We start from the raw sequence: 25001 nt of genomic DNA on the forward strand, positions 1-25001 counted from the left end.
AGTCAGCTAGACTAGAACATCTAACATTACCAAATTAAATACACATATTTACACAGTGCCTTCATACAGTATTTATAACCCTTGACTTATTCCACCCTTTCTTCTGTTACAGACAGAATTCAAAATTGATTAAATTGATTTTTTTTCTCACCCATCTACACACTTAATGACAAAGTGAAAACATGGTTCATGAAATGTTTGCTAATTTATTGAAAATGAAATAAAGAAATATCTCATTTACATAAATATTCACACCCCTGAGTCAATACTTTGTAGAAGCACTTTTGGCAGCAATTACAGCTGTGAGTCTTTCTATGTAAGCCTCTAAGAGTTTCCACACCTGGATTGTGCAACATGTTCCCATTATTCTTTAAAAAAGTATTCAAGCTCTGTCAAATTGGTTGTTAATCATTGCTAGACAACCATTTTGAGGTCTTGCCATAAATTTTGACCTAGATTTAAGTCAAAACTGTAACTCGGCCAGTCAGGAACATTCACTGTCTTCTTGGTAAGCAACTCCAGTGTAGATTTGGCTTTATGTTTTAGGTTATTGTCATCTGCCAGTGTCTGGTGGGAAGCAGACTGAACCTTTGCTTAGTTCAGTTACGTTTCTTTTTTATCCTGAAAAACTCCCCAGTCCTTAACAATTACAAGCATACCCATACCACGATGCAGCCACCACTATGCTTGAAAAGATGGAAAGGGGTACTTAGTAATGTGTTGTATTGGATTTGCCCCAAACATAACACTTTGTATTCAGGACCTAAAGTGAACTGCTTTGCCACATTTTTTACAGTATAGTGCCTTGTTGGAATATTTTTATTTTGTACAGGCTTCCTTCTTTTCACTCTGTTAATTAGGTTAGTATTGTGGAGTAACTACAATGTTGATTATCCATTTTATCCTATCACAGCCATTCAACCTTGTAACTGTTTTAAAGTCACCATTGGCATCATGGTAAAATCCCTGACCGGTTTCCTTCCTCTCCGGCAACAGAGTTAGGAAGGAAGCCTGTATCTTTGTAGTGACTGAGTATATTGATACACCATCCAAAGTGTAATTAATAACTTCACCATGCTCAAAGGGATATTCAATGTCAGATTTTTTTTTACCCATCTACCAATAGGTGCCCTTCTTTGCGAGGTATTGGGAAAACTCCATGGTCTGTGTTTCCAATTCACTGCTCGACTGAGGGACCTTACACAAAATTGTATGTGTGGTGTACAGAGAGGATATAGTCATTAAAAAAGTAATGTTAAACACTGTTATTGCACACAGAGTGAGCCCATGCAATTGGAAAAAAAAGAAATAGTAAACATTTCTAAAAACATTATTCCACTTTGACATTATTGGGTATTGTATGTGACACAAAACCTAAATTTAACCCATTTTAAATGCAGGCTGTAACACAACAAAAATGTTGGAAAAGTCAATCGTTTCTGAAGGCACTGTAAGTAGTGTGAATGTACTGTTCAGAAAAATGTGCTACTTTGTGTCAGAATTCAATTAGACTACATTCTAGTATTCAACAATTCATCAGGATAATGTGTAACGAATTTCCTTTTGAAGGACAAGAAACATCATCAACCAATTTTCAACTGTTATAGTATGCACTGCGATTGGTTGGTGAATAAAATAATTTAGCTGGCCTGCCAAGTGCACAAACGTGCCCAACAGCAATTACAAACCCTTAAGAAGGAAATTCAGTTTACATACCACAGTATATGAACCATTTCATAAAAACCAACAACACAAGACATGATATGTCAAAAAAAAATACATTGTCTTCTTTGGTTTGACATTTTGAAAGGTATCATGTTTGACGTTTGAATCCAAATGTTTGCATGATGAAGGTGAAATACTATAAGTCAATTTAATACATCCTTTTGTAACAGGTGAACATTTTCTAAATGTTATAGAGCCATGGCCCAGTGGGTTGTACTGTGACTATACTTACTTCTACAGTGGAATCAACTCATAGGGTACTTTTTTTATACAGTATGTTGTCACGGACGGAAAACTCAAATATATTTTTTTACACAATTCAGGTTCATAGACTGACCAGCAGCTCCACATACCTTGTATGTATGTTCAAATTTGAGAAAAACAGCAACCTACAGTGTGCATATTCAAAAATGAAGAAAGCACCATTGCACTAAGCATGAGCGTCTATTGTTGCACTGCATAATTGTTCATAAGGAAAGAACAAGATTAGTGTTTTTAATTTGATTTCAAATCATAACTTGAAATGACTGAATTGAAATTTGAATTCAACCCAACCCTGGTCCTGATTGAATATGAATATAAGCATTATTTACAATTGGCATTCAGAATTATTCTAAAAGTATTCAGAATGGGCATGAATTGGCAGTATCCATTATTTTTGAAATAATTTCCATTTAAGAAAAGGATCAAAGGGAAAGACAATTCCTTTCCCGTTTCTGTTTACAAGTAGGCAACCACCCAAAACATTGTGAAAACTGAAATAAAAAATACTTATGTATGAATGAATGATTGACTGATGCATTTCTAATGTATCTGAGCTCTCTGTATTCTACTTCTATGCCATCTTTCTATCGCTGAAGTAGCACGCCAGCCTGTTGTCTGTTCACATAATGCATAATACCTCACAATTACTAAACACCTACAGTGCACACAGGCACCATATCATTGTCCTCTTACACATGAGTGTAAAAGTTAGCCAAAACCTATAGAGGAAGTTATCCCCTAAAATGTCTCAACTATAGCTGGCTCCCCTAAGCTTAAAGCTACTTGGGAAATGTTTGCCTCAAATACACTATATAGCCAACGTCTGACCCTGAACAACCACTAAATATGTGGCAGGTCCCAGGGCTCCAGCTTTTCTCGGCAACACAGTGTGTTTCTCTTAAGTCTATCCTCATATTATTTGCATACAAAGAGAGTGCCATACGAATGTCAAATAAAAGCACATCAAATCACACAATGCAATAACTGTGTGGCCATTACCTGCAAAATTAGGAAACAATGGGTGCAGCTAGTTCAGAGAGAGAGAGAAAAAATAATTCTACTTCTACAGGTCACCTAACAGCCAAGAGAAAAAGGAAACGCGTCAGTTCAGAGAATAAAAAAAATCCCTTGTTAAAAATCCTTCATGGGTTGGATTTTGAATTTATATGATGCATTAAATTGGAATTGACCCATGTGCAAATGCAAATGTTTTCCAATGTATGGTGTAATAGGGTCTACTGATGTCTATTGTCTACTGATTATGTCTACTGATTAAATATTTTTGTTGGGGCAATCACACCCGCGCACGTTCCCGCGCGCGTGTGACTTTTATGGGCCTTCCATTTAAATCGAAATCTTTACTTATTCTCCCATGAATTATAGAAGCTTAAACATTGTATGCTACTGTATGATGAATGATAGTGTTTGCTGCAATATATTTTTTCAACAATAACTGCGAGAAACAAAACACATCTTGTTCTGAATTCCTGCTTCACAGGAAGGGAAACATGCTGAATTCATGGTTTGTGGACCCAATAAAGTGTCTAAAAGGTTGAATCTTAATAGGAAAACAGTCATTATTTCCTTTTGAATCACAATATTGCAGTGCCTGAATCCAAATGCTTTTGAACAAAAAGGGATGGTCTGTAATCTAAATACAGATCCGAAAGCAGTCTTACAAAGCAATTAGCTACCTTACAAACAAGTAGTAGGCATAGCTTTACAGATACAGACAGATGCTGCAACGACCACCGGCAGGATAGAGTTGGGTGGGGCGGTGATGGTGGCAGGTGGTTGGGCTTGGAAACATGGTGGGTTCAGGTGGAATTTGGTTTACTGGGTGCGAAGAAGGGTGTGAGAAGATTACCATGAAATATCTACTTATCACTGGACAGGCTCCCCAAGAAGCACTCCTGTGTAGAAAAACAACAAAGGATTGTGGTCAGGACACATGTTATAAAACGTAATCAGGGTAAGGGTCAATTTGAAAAGGCTTGAATTTGTTTTTGTTTTCTTGGCAAACCTCACACACAATATTTTGACCACATCCACTTTTGCAACAACGGTTCAGTGAATTTAACACTCACATTAACTATTATACCTGTGTGATACTAATTAGTCAAGAAATTGTATTCAGAGGCTAATTCAGTGGCCTTGTGATTAGAGTGTCCTCCCTGACATTGGTTTGGGGTTCAAACTCCGGTGAGTCATAGCAAAGAAAAGAAAATGGGACCCCATGCTTGGCACTTGACATTAAGGAGATGAATTTGGGGTAAGGCCCGGTGATATACTAGCATTCTGTCCAGATGTACTTACATCAAGCTACCTCACACTACAGAAACAGGAGATGGGCTGTTCTGGCTTGGACAAGGTTTTTTAAGGTTATTTAATTGTATTGACTCAACTATTGACAAAGTGACAGGACACCATTATGTTAGCTTTAGGGACGTCTTTATGAAGATAAAACCAGATATTTTACACAGAGCATTGTGCGTGCTGTAGTACAGTGGTTCCCAACCAGGGGTACTAGGACCTGGCCTATCTACAGGGGGTACTTGAGAAGACTCATGAGACCATAGGCCTACAGGTAAAATGCACATGAGGGGGTACTTCTAGGGTACTCCAGGCAGAGCAACCGAAAAAGTTGCTGCTGTAGTGGATTATGCCACAACAATAACATTGTACTAGCATGCTGTTATTTAAGTGATAATGCCCTTGAAGCCGGTGTTTGGAGGATATATTGGCATGGGTGTTGTCAGGCCTGAGACAAAGTATTATAATTTTTATACAACGGGTTACCAACATGTTCAAATAATGATTTATTTACATATTTTCATTTAAAAGTGATTTTGGTTCATTTATTCATGCTAAACTCACTGTCAACTACGTTTATTTTCACTTGTGCAAACTTTTAACATGTAAATATTCGTATGAACATAACAAGATTCAACATTTAAGACATAAACTGAACAATTTCCACAGACATGTGACCAACAGAAATTGAATATTGTGTCTCTGAACAAAGGGGGCTGAGATCTGGGCTCTTCACTGGCCATGGCAGAACACTGACATTCCTGTCTTGCTGGAAATCACGCACAGAAAGAGAAGTATGGCTGGTGGCATTGTTATGCTGGAGGGTCATGTCAGGATGAGCCTGCAGAAAGGGTACCACATGAGGGAGGAGGATGTCGTCCCTGTAACGCACAGCATTGAGATTGCCTGCAATGACAACAAGCTCAGTCTGATGATGCTGTGACACACCGCCCCAGATCACCTCCAAATTGATCCCGCTCCAGAGTACAGGCCTCGGTGTAACGCTCATTCCTTTGATGATGAACGCGAATCCGACCATCACCCCTGGTGAGACAAAACCGCGACTCGTCAGTGAAAAGCACTTTTTGCTGTCTGGTCCAACGACGGTGGGTTTGTGCCCATAGGCGACATTGTTGCCGGTGATTTCTGATGAGAACCTGCCTTACAACAGGCTTACAAGCCCTCAGTCCAGGTTCTCATAGCTTATTACTGACGGTCTGAGCACTGATGGAGGGATTGTGCGTTCCTGGTGCAACTACGGTAGTTGTTATTGCCATCCTGTACCTGTCCCACAGGTGTGATGTTCAGATGTACCGATAATTGACGATGCAATTACAAAGCAACTACTAAATTAACTTATAATATAAAACAACATTATTACTTGAGTAATTACAGCGTTATTACATAGGTCTAACATTTCATATAAAGTGTTACCCTTTTGACATGGTCAAAATATTTGGTGTGAGGTTTTGTGTGGTGTTATTATACAGGAATAAGAGCAACTTAATGTAAAGTGTGACCATTAAAAGATACAGTAAAACGTAGTAAAAGTATATTATTCCTTTATGTAAGAGCTGGAGGTCAGCACCACTCCACCTCCCCTTTTTGGAGAGAGGGGCGACCTATAAAAAGTTTAACCTGCTGCAGCCTCGCTCACCCACCTATTCTCCCCCTCCCCCCAGCATTTGATCTCTCCCAGCAGCTGTCCTCCTCCTGCCTCAGCACAACAAATACTTTACATTGCCTGACCTTTTCTCTCCCGTCGCTATCCCAGCCGTGCCCAATGCTACAACTCAACCCCACCTGACTCCCCTGCCACTGACCCAGCTGACATGTATCCCTCACGCAATTGTCTCAATACCGACGTGTGTGTGTGTGTGTGTGTGTGTGTGTGTGTGTGTGTGTGTGTGTGTGTGTGTGTGTGTGTGTGTGTGTGTGTGTGTGTGTGTGTGTGTGTGTGTGTGTGTGTGTGTGTGTGTGTGTGTGTGTGCGTGTGTGTGTGTGAAAGAGAAGATGAGGACAGAAGGGGTAGGAGAGGGTGCATAGAGGTGAAGAATTATGAATTGATTTTGAGTTTCAATATATCCACAAATGTCAATACACAAAGGACAGTGCCAATGGAAATCTCCATTCACATATATGATCAATTTAATATTGAGGAACCCATATTACATAAATGTAATTAAGTTAAATGTAGACGTAATTCATAAAATTGTGTGAAATAAATATTCAACATTTAAACTGTATTTTGTCACAATAACCAGGTTTCCATCCAACGTTTTTATGCCCTTAAAGTACTTGCCGGACAAAAAATGTCATGACAGGCCTGATGGAAACAGCAAATTTGTCATAAACTTTCCAAATGTCGACAAAACAAAATACGATAGACAAGGTGGGGTTTTTTTGTGTCTAAAATTAATAATGCAATAAATGGCAGTGAAAACGCTCTTATATGCAAATATTTATATAATAACCATCATATCGAAGTAAACTTGGAGTCACGCACATGTTGTGTGGTCCTCCCACTACGACTCCGGAAAACATTCAGTTTATTAAATGTTTATTAAATAAATGATGATGAACTTCACAGGGTGGTGAAAGTGCAAGGTGGTGAGCTTTATGCTCCTTTCCAATAAATATCGAAGGTCTTATTCTGGTAACATGATGATCGATACTTGGCTGCCATTTGACAAATTAAAATAATCTTGCTCTTTTGACCATAATAATAACATATCTGCACATACTTTTATCTGCAACAAGTCAATTTGATGGAAACACATCGCTGGTGGGAAAATGGGCCTATTTTATTTATGCAGATTTTAGAATATTCGCATGAAAATCTGTCAGCCAATTGGATGGAAACCTAGCTAGTGTGGCATTGTATAGCCTATATTGTAGATTACATGTCACTAAACATTTCTACACCTGTTGGATTCGGCGCATGTGGCATATACAATTTGATTTGATTACTGGCCTACTATCAACATTATTCCAACGTACTGTACTTAAGGATAACACTTTTTTGTGAGTCCTTATAAAATGCTAGTTGTGCATTATTTTACAAGGTTTTAGTGCAGTGATGTTTAACTACAAATAAAAATCGGCATCAGGATAGATAATAATAAGAGCAAAATAAAGAACAGAGTAGCAGCAGCAAATGATGAGTGTAAAAGTGGGTGAGTGTGCGCGTCTGTGTGTAATGTGTATGTATGTGTGTGTGTGTTATGTGTGCATAGTGTTTGTGAATGTGTGTGGGCTTTGTGTGGGAGTGTCAAAGTAGTGAGTGTGCGTAGGGTCAGTGCAAGATACAGTCAGTGGAGATAGTTTTGGTACCATTCATTGACTATTTAGCAATCTGGCTATTCAAATTGCCAGATTTAAGATTATATTGTCCCACCAGTCAATATACAGTGCCTTGCGAAAGTATTCGGCCCCCTTGAACTTTGCAACCTTTTTCCACATTTCAGGCTTCAAACATAAAGATATAAAACTGTATTTTTTTGTGAAGAATCAACAACAAGTGGGACACAATCATGAAGTGGAACGACATTTATTGGATATTTCAAACTTTTTTAACAAATCAAAAACTGAAAAATTGGCCGTGCAAAATTATTCAGCCCCCTTAAGTTAATACTTTGTAGCGCCACCTTTTGCTGCGATTACAGCTGTAAGTCGCTTGGGGTATGTCTCTATCAGTTTTGCACATCGAGAGACTGACATTTTTTCCCATTCCTCCTTGCAAAACAGCTCGAGCTCAGTGAGGTTGGATGGAGAGCATTTGTGAACAGCAGTTTTCAGTTCTTTCCACAGATTCTCGATTGGATTCAGGTCTGGACTTTGACTTGGCCATTCTAACACCTGGATATGTTTATTTTTGAACCATTCCATTGTAGATTTTGCTTTATGTTTTGGATCATTGTCTTGTTGGAAGACAAATCTCCGTCCCAGTCTCAGGTCTTTTGCAGACTCCATCAGGTTTTCTTCCAGAATGGTCCTGTATTTGGCTCCATCCATCTTCCCATCAATTTTAACCATCTTCCCTGTCCCTGCTGAAGAAAAGCAGGCCCAAACCATGATGCTGCCACCACCATGTTTGACATTGGGGATGGTGTGTTCAGCTGTGTTGCTTTTACGCCAAACATAACGTTTTGCATTGTTGCCAAAAAGTTCAATTTTGGTTTCATCTGACCAGAGCACCTTCTTCCACATGTTTGGTGTGTCTCCCAGGTGGCTTGTGGCAAACTTTAAACGACACTTTTTATGGATATCTTTAAGAAATGGCTTTCTTCTTGCCACTCTTCCATAAAGGCCAGATTTGTGCAATATACAACTGATTGTTGTCCTATGGACAGAGTCTCCCACCTCAGCTGTAGATCTCTGCAGTTCATCCAGAGTGATCATGGGCCTCTTGGCTGCATCTCTGATCAGTCTTCTCCTTGTATGAGCTGAAAGTTTAGAGGGACGGCCAGGTCTTGGTAGATTTGCAGTGGTCTGATACTCCTTCCATTTCAATATTATCGCTTGCACAGTGCTCCTTGGGATGTTTAAAGCTTGGGAAATCTTTTTGTATCCAAATCCGGCTTTAAACCTCTTCACAACAGTATCTCGGACCTGCCTGGTGTGTTCCTTGTTCTTCATGATGCTCTCTGCGCTTTTAACGGACCTCTGAGACTATCACAGTGCAGGTGCATTTATACGGAGACTTGATTACACACAGGTGGATTGTATTTATCATCATTAGTAATTTAGGTCAACATTGGATCATTCAGAGATCCTCACTGAACTTCTGGAGAGAGTTTGCTGCACTGAAAGTAAAGGGGCTGAATAATTTTGCACGGCCAATTTTTCAGTTTTTGATTTGTTAAAAAAGTTTGAAATATCCAATAAATGTCATTCCACTTCATGATTGTGTCCCACTTGTTGTTGATTCTTCACAAAAAAATACAGTTTTGTATTTGAAGCCTGAAATGTGGCAAAAGGTCGCAAAGTTCAAGGGGGCCGAATACTTTCGCAAGGCACTGTAATCTTAAACATTACGATTTCTAAAATAGAAAACTGATTCCACATCACCACTCCTACTCTAAGACGCTTTGTGAATACTTTACTTCGAAAGTATAGGGTAAATTGAAAACACAGAATTACATTTTTCTTTCTTTAGAATTCACTAAAACAAGCACCATCAAGTTTGCCTACAAATTGTGTATAATTATTTAAAGTAAGTACCAGCAAGTATTGTTACCAGATCATTTTCTAGCAAACACCAGGTAACTAGTGGAAATACTGGTGTAAAGTAGAGTGCAACTCAAAGCAAGTGACTGATTCCTTAGAAACACTGATAAACTATAATACCACATAACTCATTTGGGGCCGGATTCAAATTTAGGAAATGTACGCCTTCCCTACGCACTTCTCAGTAGTTGATATTCAGACGTACTTTATGTAAGTGTGTAATGGGCTTTGCAGGCATGGTTCCCCTGCGCATGCTGAATAAATGTAATTCAACCACTGAAAACTCTCCCACTTGCTGGCCAAGGGTTGTCGTTGGTGGAAGAAGGAGAGGACCAAAGCACAGCGTGGTTAGTGTTCATCTTTTTAATAAACAACTGAACACTTCAAAAATACAAAACAACAAAGTGACAACCCGAAGCAGTTCTATCTGGTGCAGACACACAAAGACTGAAAATAACCACCCACAAAACACAAAGGAAAACAGGCTACCTAAATATGGTTCTCAATCAGGGACAACGATAGACAGCTGCCTCTGATTGAGAACCATATCAGGCCAAACACAGAAATACAAAAATATAGAAAAACTAACATAGACTGCCCACCCCAACTCACGCCTGACCATACTAAATAAAGACAAAACAAAGGAATAAAGGTCAGAACGTGACACCAACAGATTTTCTCCTGGTGTTTTCATTCAATAGGGTTTTCAGTACATTTATCTAAAGCCATCCCTTTAAGTTTGGTGTACGTTTAATTTGAATTTTCTCCACAGACAATATATGTAGTTAACGGTTTCAGAATATTAGGGATCAATGAAAGAAAGTCACGTAGCCCTAAATACACGCATATTTGTCTACTTTTCAGCACCAATTGGTAGATTTAAAAATACTTTGGTCTTGTATGTTATCTATTTATTGTCAGGAAAGTATTCATGAATAAAAAATAAAAAAACAGGTTTGGAGAGACTTTACGCACTAAATATATTGGTGAGTCAAAATTACAGTGGTTTGATTCAAAGTATACAATGGGGATTGAACAGTAGTGCTATACATCTACCCTAATAATACCCACTAATCATGGAACTGTGGTGACAACATTCCAGTTGTCATGAACTCAGCGCCAGGCAAGTTTAAACTGCTACATGTCCCAAATTACTGCAGAACTTGTAATATATTAGCCTAATATGAGCAACTATTGCTAGCGATCCTCAGGAACAACCACACAAATGTGACAGAGGAAAGAAAGGTAATCTAAGTATGTAATGGAATGATGCAAAATTTAAGGAAATGAACACTAAACTGACAGTTATAAATGTACAGTATGTGGGTATAACTGATGGTGGCTACCGAAAATGGCTAATTGTTTAACATGATACCATTTTTTGTTATACATTAAAAAGTCGAGGCATATAATTAAAACATACTAGAAATCACAAATCAACTCCGTAGGTTTTCCCCTTTAATGTTATTTGTGCATGGCTACAGAAGCCTATTATAACTTAGGGCTCCAATTTTCATCCTTGCGATTAATTAAGGCCAGCATTTCATCAACTTCATTGTGGAAAAGTTGATAAGTGACCCGATTCAGGAAACTAAGCTTCACAGGAGAGCTGTTTGAATTTAAAATATATATTTTTTAATTGAAATGCACTTTTGGCAGAAATGCCTTCTTGAACATGTGAACATTCATGTGCCTTAATGACAAACTTGTATGCCATCTGTAAATATGAAAATAATTGCTAAATTACGAACCTTGTTGGTTAAGCCACGGGAAAAGGTAGCAACCTTCCCACTAGCCATTTATGGCTGAGATAATGAGTGGGCTGGACATGCCGAGAGAGGAGTTCGGATTGGTCTGCCATATTGAAGGCGTCTGTCTATTTGAGCTCGTCAGTCTGTGTTGGTAATCCTGTCGAACACTGCTTTTTAAAACAAATATTGTGTAGTGGAGCTGCATAAGTGTTGCTCTCCATTTTCTGGAGGATCAAGTTTTGAAATCAGTGGAATTAGAGTATGATAGCTAAAGAGATGGAGAAAACACCTGTCTCTGGATTACATCTTTAAAACTAAGGGCAACCGTGGTATGACATTCCTAACAGGGAGACGCATCCATGATGTATGTTGATGTATACAGGTAAGTAGCGTTAGCTAGCTACATTTTCAGATATTACACGTTTCTAATTTTGACAGAAAGTGGTTTCATTTCAATAGCTGACATTATTATTTGTTTCACAGAGCCATTTTCTTTTCTAGTTGAAGCCTAATGTTAGCTAGCTAACACTGGACCTGGTTGGTTAGCTCCCAGCACTGTGGCATTATTGCCACTTTGTTCATTGTTGTTTAACTAGCTAACGCTATCTGGCTAGCACGTTAGCTAACGTTACGTGATGTGGGTGATCTTAAACTTTGTTTACCTAGCTAGGTTAATTATTTACCTAGCTAGATAGTTATATGTCTTACGATAAAATGTACTGTTAGCTAGCTAACGTTAGCTGACTGGCTCCCTAGCCGACATTATTATTTGTTTCCTAGAGATGTTTGCTTTTCTAGTTAGAGCCTAATGATAGGCATTGTTGGCACTTTGTTCATTGTTGTTTAACTAGCTAACATTAGCTGGCTGGCTCGTTAGCTAACGTTATGTGACATGTGTGGTCTTAAACGTTGTTTACCTAGCTAGGTTCATTGTTTACCTGGCTAGCTAACTATATGTCTTTAGCTAAAGTGTACTGTTAGCTAGCTAGTTAACGTTAGCTGGCTGGCTCCCTAGCAGACGTTATTATTAGTTTCCCAGAGCTGTTTGCTTTTCTAGTTAGAGTCTAATGTTAGGCAGTGTTGGCACTTTGTTGATTGTTGTTTAACTAGCTAACATTAGTTGGCTGGCTCGTTAGCTAACGTTATGTGATGTGTGCACAACACCCGTTGAATACGTCCGGTGTCGGTAAACGTCTGCAAAAAAGGGTAATGGAATTGTTATTCAAATGCTGTATATGATATAGCATTTTGTAGCTCTGAATCTCTACTTTTATCCAATGTAAAAACCACCATTTCACATTTTACTACATAAGACCATATCCAGGTGGTGAGTCACATATGTTGATATTCTTCAGTTAGCTGCCATTTGACTGTAATTACAGTGCATGGAGAATGGTGCTATTTCTATCGGGAAAAAATTAAGTAGATTTTATTCCACTTGGAACCAACAGGTTGCTCAACGTTATTCATTGTTTAAATCAGCCAATGGTCCATGGAATAACGATCAGCTTAGACAGCATGAGGGCTCTGTTAAAGCACAATTGTTCAGGTCACCTTTATGTGACAAGTGTCAAACCCTGAGAATAAACTTGTAAACACACACTCGTCTCGTACTATGGAAATAGCCCGCCAGTGTGTAATGCAGAGAAAGGGAACTGTCTATCCCGGACCACAAGTCCAACCAGAGCCCACCCAGAGTCGAATTACCCCCGGGGTGTGTCGTAAAACTAGCAGTGTCTATTAGCGCCATTTGTTACGGGCACAACTCAAACATGCTGGCCGACATGACGTAGTACATCAAATCGTCTGCACAAAACCACATGCCTCTAAACGCTGGGCTGGCCCACATCTAGGGACTCAAACATTGACGACCTCGTACCAGCAATTAGATGTCATGTTGTAAAGGAATTATGGGGCCTATTTCAACTGTACATTTGCTAAGGCTTTAAGGAAGGACTCATTACACATTAGAAAGTATGGAACCCTCCATTCCTACAACTACATCAAAACGTTTTTATTTTCAGTCTCTTACTAGAAATGCATTCATTTGAGAGTTCTGAACATGGCATGTGTGTAAATGTAATATTAATCAAAAAGCCCTTTTAATTGAGCTTTATATAATTGCACACAGATTACCAGATATTTACTACAAATTTAATTTTTAGATGGTACTTATACTTACTTATAGCAATAACCTATGAAGTACACATATGTTACTTAGCCTGTTAAACTCTGAGCAGTTGTTTTGGGCCCTGTACATTTATTTGGTTGAAAATAGAAAGTGATATATCATTTGAAAGCTACAGCCCTTGTCTTTTTGGGAATTGAACTCAAATCTTACTGCTGGCAATTTCATAAGAAACCCTCCACTGTAACAGTTTTCGTCGTCTGAAGAAGAGGAAGTGGACCAAAGCACAGCATGGTAAGTGTTCATGCTTTTTATTGAAACTGAACACTAACAAAAATAACAAAGGGAATAACCGAAACCAAAACCAAAACAGTCCTGTAAGGTGCAAAACACTAAACAGAAAATAACTCCCCACAAAAACCATGTGGGGAAAAAGCTACCTAAGTATGGTTCCCAATCAGAGACAACGATAGACAGCTGTCCCTGATTGAGAACCATACCTGGCCAAAACAAAGAAATACAAAAACATAGAAAAAATAACGTAGAATGCCCACCCAAATCACACCCTGACCAAACCAAAATAGAGACATAAAAAGCTCTCTAAGGTCAGGGTGTGACATGCGCGACACCACCACCCCTACCTCTCCCCATAAAGGCCATAAATCATGACCTATATTCGTAGTATGCAATGTCGTTCAAGTCACCAAAACTGCAAACATTTAGTATGCATGGAAAGGGTATACCTTGATGTTCATTGTAAAAGCAATGCATTTCCTTCTCCACCCACATTACCTTGTATGCATTTGTAACAGTATAACTTTCGTCCGTCCCCTCGCCCCTGCCTGGGCTTGAACCAGGGACCCTCTGCACACATCAACAACAGTCACCCACGAAGCATCGTTACCCATCGCTCCACAAAAGCCACGGCCCTTGCAGAGCAAGGGGAACCACTACTTCAAGGTCTCAGAGCGAGTGACGTCACCGATTGAAACGCTATTAGCGCGCACCACCGCTAACTAGCTAGCCATTTCACATTGGTTACACATTCTCCACATGTGCCATTGATCTATCTCAATTGTTTTACAATAGGGAAAGTGAATTGGAAAATAAGTTAGACATTTCTTCACCTGTCAATAAACAATCTCGATACCTTGAAAGGCCTCATTGCTAGGTTCAATTTAAGATGTCAGGCTTGAAAATCCATTCAGCCATTTTGGCACAGTGACTCACTACCCAAACCAGACCCAACCGGTTTAAAGTGGCCAAGAGACATCATGTGATCACATACAGCTGCTATCTAGTGCAGGGGCTGCCAATTTTTTTCACTCAGGCGCCCCTTCCAGCACAGGGGAACATCCCGCTCCCCCCATGCACATGCCACATCTATTTCTATGGGTACAAGCACTGTTCATGACATACTGTAAACTGTTCACGCCGATCTTGTTGGCGGAGAGAACATTTTGCAGTTTTAAAATCTTATTTTATGCAATTCTACACATTTTGTCAAGAGGTGTAGAGAAAATGTTGCAGTTTTAAAGCAAATTATCTTGCAATTCTATACATTTTGCCATGTCTAATGTGTATTCATGTGAAATTTGAGTGACTCGAACTTTCCAACAAAATCTATGGGCTAAAAAACCTAGCTAAAAAACTTTAGTTGACATGGGCTATTTTGATCTGGACATTTCTGGAAAGTTATAAATAACTATCTAAGGTATGCAATGACTGACATGACAAGAGGATTACACTAGTGCATTCTATTGTTACAACATTCAAGAGTAAGTTGAAAAAAAAAAGAACAGCATGGAACCACTGGTCTAGTAGGTAAACTGGGAATCAGACATTCCTATGGGAATTTGTGCATGTTTAGAGAGCCACCAGTAGGTGAAAGATCGTACATTTTCTTTTATAAATAATAATTTTTTAAACAGTAATTGGTTAACATATTTAATTTAAAACCCAGACTCTTAAATGTCTTATTGCCCAACATAGGGACAATTGGAGGGTGGGGGGGTAAATTTCAGGATTTTTGGTCTGCTGTATCTAGTAGTCACATTGACACTTTTATCAGAATTCCTCAGTTCCACTTTCTAAAAATACTAAGCATGTGGTTGTAGGACATAGTTTAGGAAACAAAATGTACTTTGTGAGGATAGTATACAATATTATGCATTGTTTAGAAAATGCCACCAGAGGGCATCAGAGTTTAAGACACCTGGTACCACGTAGACACCTGCTACCAGATAATTAGTTACCAATTTTGTTTACTTATTTGAAGTGATTACCAGAAAGTACCCATTGTTACCATAGAATTTCTTAGTAAATGCCAACTAAATACCAATGGAGACAGCAATGTAAAATAAAATACACTTCAGGGGACATAAGAAAAGTGAAAAAAAAGTGCCAAGTCAATCTGGTCTCATCATTCATTATACTAAGTCATAATATCTAAAATTCCTCATTCATCTTAAAGTTTATGGGAGGGCGGGGGGAGGCATAGCACTTTTAATACTAATGCAATAATGGTGCATTAATTAAAGGCTATATGAAAACTGTCGCAAACCCACTTACCATTTTTTTTTATTACAATTGAAAAAAAAAAACATTTAAATACCCCCCTGCAATTCATATATGTCACGAATTCCAATTTGTACAATATGTAATGAATTTGGTGCTTAAGATTTCATTCAATATCTTTAACCAACTTGGTTAATTTCTTCACACTAATCTCAAACCAAATCTGAACTATTATTTCTCATAAGGCTCATAAGGCCCGATTCCAAACCAAGTTAAGTGCACATAAATGCACCATAATTCAATTTTTATGCACTTTTCTCTCTATTCTGACCTTGAACTTAAGCATGCCATTCACCTGCTATTCATTCGGGGTGGAGATCTAAGAAATTAAGGTGTGGCGGAGGTGTGTTTACAGATACATCGTATTTTGACCTTGACTTAATTCTCTCATAATTCCACCACCTTTACGGGCACGGAAACCATGAATAAGGTTGAGTGATCCTGATGGTTCCAAGTGGAAAAAGAATCTACTTTATATTTTCTAATAGAAATAACAGCATTCTCCATGCACTGTAATTCACAACTTGATATAGCTAGGTAAATTAGTAACGCATTTGAATAAGGGAATTATAAATATAAATTACACTTGTTTTATTTTACTTTATAATCGCTGGAGACAAATGTAACACCTGTCATATCAAATCAAATATTATTTGTCACATACACATGGTTAGCAGATGTTAATGCGAGTGTAGCGAAATGCTTGTGCTTCTAGTTCCGACAATGCAGTAATAACCAACAAGTAATCTAACCTGTAGAATTGTTATTCCACAACTACTACCTTATACACACAAGTGTAAAGGGATAAAGAATATGTACATAAAGATATGTGAAGGAGTGATGGTACAGAACGGCATAGGCAAGATGCAGTAGAAAGTAACAAGTACAGTATATACATATGAGATGAGTAATGTAGGGTATGTAAACATAAAAGTGGCATAGTTTGAAATTGCTAGTGATACATGTATTACATAAAGATGGCAAGATGCAGTAGATGATATAGAGTACAGTATAATACATATGAGATGAGTAATGTAGGGTATGTAAACATTATATTAAGTGGCATGGTTTAAAGTGGCTAGTGATACATTTTTTTTACATCAATTTCCATTATTAAAGTGGTTGGAGTTCAGTCAGTATGTTGGCAGCAGCCACTCAATGTTAGTGGTGGCTGTTTAACAGTCTGATGGCCTTGAGATAGAAGCTTTTTTTTCAGTCTCTCGGTCCCTGCTTTGATGCACCTGTATATGACAGCAAACTGAAGCATTTCAACATATCAACTTTCTCACAGTAAAGTTTATGAAATGCTGTGCCATTATGCAGAATTGAAATTGTACAGCCTTCTAACTTGCAGGGACGGGCACTCTTGAATGTCTGAATTATAGGCTACCCTGGCTTTCTCTGTTTCCTATTTCTATCACGTTAAATATTTAGTCACTGTCAGTATCGACCGTCAGTAACAGCACATATTCAACTGTCAATTTACTGTTAATTCCCTTCAGTTAGGAAAGCCTACATTATCATTACATTTACAGTTGTTTCATTTAACTTAGTTTGCTTCCTCTGTAAACACCATCACGGCGGGGTGGTTGTTGCTGAGGATCAGTTGATAATGTAAAAAAAGACATGTAGGCTAATTAAAATATTATGGAGCGGAGCACAGACCAAGTCATAACAGTTTGAACCCAACGCCTGGCACAGTACTTGGCCGTGTCATTACACAGTTCCATGGTTAGTGCAGGCAATAGACGAGGGTATAGCCTACTATTGTACACTATTCTCCCTATTATAATTCTATGTACACTAATATTCCAACATTATCATGGGTCGAAGAACTGAATTTGGCCATTTTCAGAATTAAAGCTGCAATATGTAACTTTTTGGGTGATCTGACCAAATTCACATAACTATTTGTGTAATATATCTGTAATTCTCATTGAAAGCAAGTCTAAGAAACGTTATATATGTTCTATGTGTTCTATTTCTATGCTTCCAGTTCATAAGTTTCATTTTTGCGGCGGCAGCGTAGCCTAGTGGTTAGAGCGTTGGACTAGTAACCAGTAGGTTGCAAGTTCAAACCCCCAAGCCAACAAGGTCATTCTGCCCCTGAACAGGCAGTTAACCCACTGAAAATAAGAATTTGTTCTTAACTGACTTGCCTAGTTAAATAAAGGTAAAATTAAAGTAGTTGAAAAGTAGATACAAATTACTAAGTAGTTGAAAATATGCTAAAATTCTAAAGTTGTCCTTTGGGTTGCTAAACATTTGCTTTATATGCCCACCCATCCAGCCTGACCAACAACACTACTTTAGTTTTTGCCTAAGCTAACCAACTATCTTATGTAACCATACCAAACGTTACATATCATACTAAATGGAGTATCTCTGATTTACATACAGAATCATACTAAATGCTTTGAGACCAGTTTGGGAAATGGCAGAGCATCTTTAATCAAACCATAGTTTTCTTTATTTTGTGAGTAAAGAATCTCCATACCTGCTTTTAATGATTCATAATTATTTTCCTAAAACTAAATAATATAAAGATCTGAGTATTTTTTATCTACCAATTGGTGCTGAAATGGAGACGATATGCATTTAGCCTATTTAGATGGCTTTCTTTCATTGATCCCTAATATTCTGAACTCGTCATCTCTATATATTCTATTGAGTGTCGCTAAAATTCTAACTAAAAAGAACAACGTATTAAAAGGGATGGCTTAAGATAAATAATCTGAAAACCCTATTGAATGAAAACTCCACGAGAAAATCTGTTGGCGAGCAAGTCGGAGGGTTTTCAGCGGTTGAATTACATGTATTCAGCGCGCGCAAGGGAACCACCCCTGTAAAGCCCGTTCCGATAAGGCAAGTCTGAATATCAACTACTGAGAAGTGCGTAGGAAAGGCTTAATTTCCAAAGTCGGAATCGGGGCCATACAGAGATAATACTCAACTGCTCTTTATGCGGTCAAAAAGTGGAGTTTAAACACTATGACACTAAGACACTATGTAAACATTTTAATGCCATGTTTGGTGGTATTCCAATACAGAGTGGGCTCTTTGCATGTTGTCAATATAATATATATATACGAGTTATTTAAGGTTGTATTCCAGCCACATACTGTACAGCTTTGAAGTGGTACAAGCATGAGTGAGAAGGAAACACCCAATGTGACTCACTGTGTATATTCCCTTAGTGGTTACCGGTGCTCCACCACGAAGCTCATGGTCGTCCCATCAAAGGAGGGCGGTGCGATTATTCTCGGGCGTTGCTGCGACGTGATGCTGATGACCGCTGGTTTCCCTTCTGACGTCACCGCACTCCCAGGGGGGACGGGCACTGATGCCGGCACTGACTCTCCCGTAGCACTGTAGTAGGGGCTCTCTGCCCCCATCATGTTACCCTCCTGCACCAGGGTGTATTTCCCTTGAGCCGTCTCCCCACTCTCTTCCTCTAATTGGGACACCATGTGGGTTGCAACCTGTGGTGCCATCACCGTCTGGGCAGCAAGAGTGGGTGAGAGGAACCCCGGGTAGATCATGTAGGTGGGTGCGTACATCCCTCCCGGGTTCAGTGCCAGGGGGGATACGGACATGGGGGTCACTGGCTGTGGCGGAGGCATAGGCATGGGCATGTCCACATACTGGCCCATCTCAGGGTGGAAGAGACACTGGGTGACTGGCTCAATCGGCGTGTCTACCAGGTAGTATTGTCCGGTGGTGGGATCAAAGAGCATCTTCCTCTGTGTACGCTGGAAGGGGTCTCCCCCCAAAGGGGTGGTGGGCAAGGGGGCAATAGAGGGGGAGAAGCAGAACACCTGCGGCTGGGGCGTTCCTTGCTTGACCACTGGTCGAGAGTGGTGGTAGATGGTGGCGGTAGTGGCGGTATCCGGGGCTCGCGTCTCTATGACAACAGGGGACCGTTTGAGGGACTGGATAGAATTATGCTTGTGTCTCTTGGTGACGGTGATGCCAGGTTGACTGGCGGCAGGGCTGCTTGGGAATACCTGCTCTTGAATGGGCAGTTTCATTTGACCGACACTCCTGCCTTCTACAGGTATTGTTAAGTAGTTTTCAGAGTCTGGGTTGCCAGATTTGATGGGCTGTGGTGGAGTCTCTGTGGTGGGGTTGCTTTTGAACCTTCCCCTGTCTACAAGGGCTCGTTTTGGGGGGGATATTTTCAATGACAGTGGAGCTTTCGGGGTCTTAGAGCTAATGCTTTTCACCATAGAGGTTGCATGTGATGGAGAACAGGTTTGTGGCCCATTCCAACTATTAGAGCTGCTGCTACTGACAGCTGTCTTAATGCTGTTCGCCAAATGAAACACGCTTTTGTTACTAAACGTCTTACTTTGTTGTGACTGGGTTTTAAAGGTGTCCTCTGTTAATGGGACATGGATTATTCTTAGACAACCTTTCTCTTCTTGAATGTTGCATGTTTCTGGCAACCTGTCTGTGTTTATCGCTGTACTAAGCCTCTCCCTGCCACCTGCTGCACCTAGCTCCTCGGGGCCACCATGCTCCTCTCTAGCAATAAGTGACAGAACATGACTGTCTGTAATAGGCCAGGGAGCCTGGCTCTTGCGCTTCCATTCATTTCTGTCAAAAACATAAAGCTGTTCCATTGTTTTAACGGCAGCCTTTAGTTTCTCTAATGCCACCTGTTTTGGTATTTTCGACTCTGGTTTGCGTTCACCTGCCTCGACCATTTTTTCCTGCTTTTGTTTAGCCTCGGACTGATCTGTGTTTGGCTGTTTTGCGAAGCCAATTGGAGGTCTGCCCGTCGCCCTGTGCAGCGACATGGGTTCATTTTTGGCACATTCTGGAGATGGTTTGGGGGATGACCTATCGTTCTCAATTTGTCTCCGCTTTGGAGCCTCGGTTACAAGCACACGCTGTTTAGTACTGCTATTTGTATTTACAGACTGACATTTTATTACAATTGAAGAGGGAGGCGATTTCTTATATAGTTCTTTCTTAGAACTTTTATTTTCTTCGCGTAATGAGGCAGCAGCAGAGGCGACTGCGCCTTTACTCTCGCTGTTATCCACTGAGACTAAACGATATGAACTCTTGACCAATTTACGCACGTCTCTAACCTGATGAATTGGCGTCTGAAACTTGCACTTATTGTCCCTTATATCCCTAACCGTAAAGTGTGGCACTCTGTCTGACGCTGGCAGCACCTGACATTTGGAGTCAGCTGCTGACTTTATTGGATAACTTATATTAGGGGTTAACAATTTGTCAATATTTAGCGGATTGCATTTGTTTTCTTTTACGCTCCTCAGACGTATTTTTATCTCGGGTGCCTTTGACCCTTTCACGATTCCTGCATTGTTGTCAGGTCTAAACTTTCTCTCCCCGTACCCCCGTTGCTCTTTTTGCGCACCAACTAAAGTACTGTCTGACACCTTTTCTTTCAATTTATTTTCTTTGGGGAGAAGCTGGGAACTTGGAACAAACAAGTGTGACAATTTAGTTAGCTTGCTACTTACAACTCTGGAGTCTAACTCCCTTCCCCCCGTATAATCTGTTGTCGAGGGTGTCCCATCTAAAATGGTACGAATTTCATGTTTCTCTTGGGGCTCTGGCTCACCATCCCTCCATGATTTGAATGCGCTGTTTTGGCTATGGCTCAGGGATCCTCTTGTGGGCTCGCATGCATCCTTTTGAAAATCTAATCGTGCCTCATTTATAGTCTGAAAGCTTTCTAATGCCTCAGTAAGCTCTTCTTTGGGGTCACAAGAATTAGGTCTAAGGTCCACAGCCCCTTGTTCATCAGAAGAATTGCTTGTGTATCCCGAACCCGATTCTGAGGTTTGACTATGCACGCCTTTCTCTGTATCCCTCTCTCTTACCCCATCTTGATCCTTGCATTGAAAGCATGGGGAGTGCGTGGGATGCGTGTCCCGTATCTCCCCCCTCTCCATCTTGCGCTCCTGTTCAAATTGCATTTTTTTGGATATTACATTTTTTAAGAGACTTGATGCGAAACTTGCCTTCTTATGTGTGCATTCCATGCTATCACCCGCATCACTGTGTTGGTAGCTCACTTCATATTCTGGCTCTGCTGGCAAGGTGCCGGGAACTTCATCCATGGAACGTGCTCCTGACACATTTTCTGAATATTTGGGAGGTTTCCCGCGTTCAGGTGACCCCGCTTCAACATTACAGCGAAAATCCAATGTCTTTGTCAAAGTGATAACCTCACTGCCTGGTTCAAATGGGCCTGTAAACTCTACGTTTTGGGTAGAGGAAGATGCATGTTGTGGACTAGATATTTTTGTATTCAAAGAAAACATATTGGTTTGGGGACCTTTCTTACTGCTTATGGCAATACCATTTATACTCTTATACTCTGCGTTCTTGCTCATTTCAAAAGTTGCAGTTGCACTCTTTTGGGCGATTAGATTTTGCTCTCTGCCCTGTGACATGTTACCATATTTAAGGTCAACGAAAGCTGACCACTTGTTTAAACCAAGCCCATATTCTGACATTGAAGACTCACTTGAAGTGCTCAAATGTATAGCATCGAAATAGGGACATGCTAAACTCCTAAATGATTTCGCGGTTAAATTACGCACTTCTTTATCAGCGTCGTCCAGTTCACTTATTGAACTGGACGCACCGCTGGAATATTCGTTAACATCTTTCCCTCTTAATTTAGTTGCAAAGTGTTGGCGTCCCGGGGCTGGGATAAAATATTGGGATCTATCGCACAAGGCTTCCGCTCTGGCGTCAGTGCTTGTAAAAAAGAAGTGACTCCTGTCTCCCACATGCTTGGTATGATAACAAATGTTTTCATTTTCAATTGTATTGTTATAGTCGTTTATCGCTGTGGATGAGGTCTTGATTGACAGGTGAATTTGCCCCGCCGAATTCCCACTACCATTTTGGTTTTTACAAATGCTTTCATCTGAGCTGGGGCATTTGTCAGAGTCACAAAACTCACTCTCAGTGCTGACAACTGCACAACCAGCAACACTTTGGTGCACATTATTATATTGCGCCTTACTGCTTTTCACTTTCGCCAGGCTCCTACCATCCACGAGGCCTATCAAAGTCCCCCCTGTTGTTTCATCGCTTTCAAAAGAGGCATAATCCACAAATGAATAAACCAGATTGTCGTCCTCAATATCCCAACAGCTTCCCCGTCCAAAATCATAATCGACATCATGGTCAAGCTCTGTCAGTTGGATTTCGTGCGTTGTAATGTAGTGCGATTCGTCTATCACGGTATCAGGCGCACAATGGTCCGACAATACTACGCTCTCACAGTCGTCCGATTCGGATTTACTGTTCAAATACATGTCCGTGTATTGTAACTCCTCACACTCGCTGGGGACATTATTATCACGAGGCACAATTTCGCTCTGGAGTTCTGTCATATTGTCATTCTCCAAGTCCACATTGCTGTTAAATTCTGTCAAAGACGTGTTCATGGGGGGATCTTCCGATACAGGCATATCTACTGACTTGTCCTTGGATTTTACCTCATAGATTTTATCCACATTGTCATCAATCTCGCGAATCCTGGGGCTCCTCTCTCCGGACGTATCACTGTTGCATTTGAATACCGCCAGTTGGTTACCGTCACCGGTAAAAGCCACTTTAACCGTTTTTGTGACCTCTGATTTCATATCAATTAAGTCATTCAAATCAACATAATTGTATTCGTCACTTTTTGTTTTAGGGTTGCACTTGTCATTGTCTTTATTTCCAGGGAGCAGCTTTCTATAAGGTCCGGTGTTGTCTCGGTAAGTGAGAGTTTTCTCAACTGCTTCCATTTGTGCCGTTTCTTACCGCCAAAAATGCTCTGTTAGCGATGTTATCCTGACACAGGACGAAAAACTCTGCACGAGGGAGAGACTGGAGTGAAGGAGGGAGGGAGAGTGAGAGGGGGGTCAGTCTAGTTGCCCTCGGAATTCCAAGTGCACTCTGTTGAATATTCCGCTGTCCGTTCTGAAGCGCATGGAGCTGTTGCTCTTCACCGCTTCTCTCGATGACGGTTGTCTGTATAACGCTCGAGTAATATTTCGGACGACATATCAGCTACATTAGCAGAGGCTGGGGTCAAACCTTCGCCACAGTGTGCGAATTTAGGACTACATGCTAATCTCCTTGATGCTACTCTCTTTGATAACGTGGCAGTGCACAATCGGCTGAGAGAGGGGGGAGAGAGAGAGAGAGACGAATGACCATGTGGACCCTTATGGAATGCGCGTGAACATGATCTCCCCTGTACCAAATTACATAAATTATGCACAGCCACAGAATACCCAAAGTGTTACTGTATTTTCTAATAAATATTTGGTGCGCCCATGCAGTGTATTAGATACTAAAACGTAAACATCAAAGCTCTATAGTGTTGCCTTAAACACTTGCATATGTGACAAATAGGCTATAAAAGATGACGGAATGGAAGACGCGCTATTTTTATCAGCCGTGCATGGAGCTAAATCTCAGTGCCGCACAGCACAGGTACTCGCTGACTGCATAGTAGGCCTACTCTTTATGAAAAATATTATGTCATAATTTAACTCATAATTAAAAAGTAAAAATATATATATATATATATTTTCGAAATATGTTAAAGGGGTTTAATAACGCTTCCTCCTATTTCCAAGAGAATTGTCGCGTCAGCTTCTGTATGCCCAAAGCGCAGTTAAGGACATGGAATGTGCGTCACCTTTCCTAGAAGAACAGCTAATTTTCCTAGAAAATTGCGAAAAATTCTATCCAGATCTTTCTTTCTTTCGTTCTATACTTTCGAAATAAATACCTTCTAAGTAAATAAATACATTTCGGAAGGAAATATTTTCTAAAGAAAGGGGCGATCAGAAATGCAGAGCATCAATGTCTCTAACAAATTAACAAAATTGCTAGACTACTTTGATATTAGAAACCGAAACAGTTTTCAGCTCTTATTCGCTGTATTTATGTGATAGCTGCAATACATTGGACTACAACTATTTTTTGACAGCTGAATGCTATCAATGCTCCACCCACGA

The 25001-nt window shown here is 40.0% G+C and overlaps 1 protein-coding gene across 1 annotated transcript; it reads right to left on the reverse strand.

Annotated features, from left to right (window-relative positions):
- Positions 1-1019: 1019 nt before the first annotated feature.
- LOC110534275 (uncharacterized protein C4orf54) lies at positions 1020-24152 on the reverse strand. The gene is made up of 2 exons (XM_021619038.2): positions 19168-24152; positions 1020-3902 (listed from the first exon to the last, which is right to left on the reverse strand). The coding sequence occupies exon 1, from the start codon at positions 23775-23777 to the stop codon at positions 19188-19190; it is 4590 nt and encodes a 1529-aa protein (XP_021474713.2). The 5' UTR covers positions 23778-24152; the 3' UTR covers positions 1020-3902; positions 19168-19187.
- Between the last annotated feature and the right edge of the window lie 849 nt (positions 24153-25001).

The sequence above is a fragment of the Oncorhynchus mykiss genome, chromosome 10, assembly GCF_013265735.2.
Source record: "Oncorhynchus mykiss isolate Arlee chromosome 10, USDA_OmykA_1.1, whole genome shotgun sequence".
In the NCBI taxonomy this organism is placed as follows: domain Eukaryota; kingdom Metazoa; phylum Chordata; class Actinopteri; order Salmoniformes; family Salmonidae; genus Oncorhynchus; species Oncorhynchus mykiss.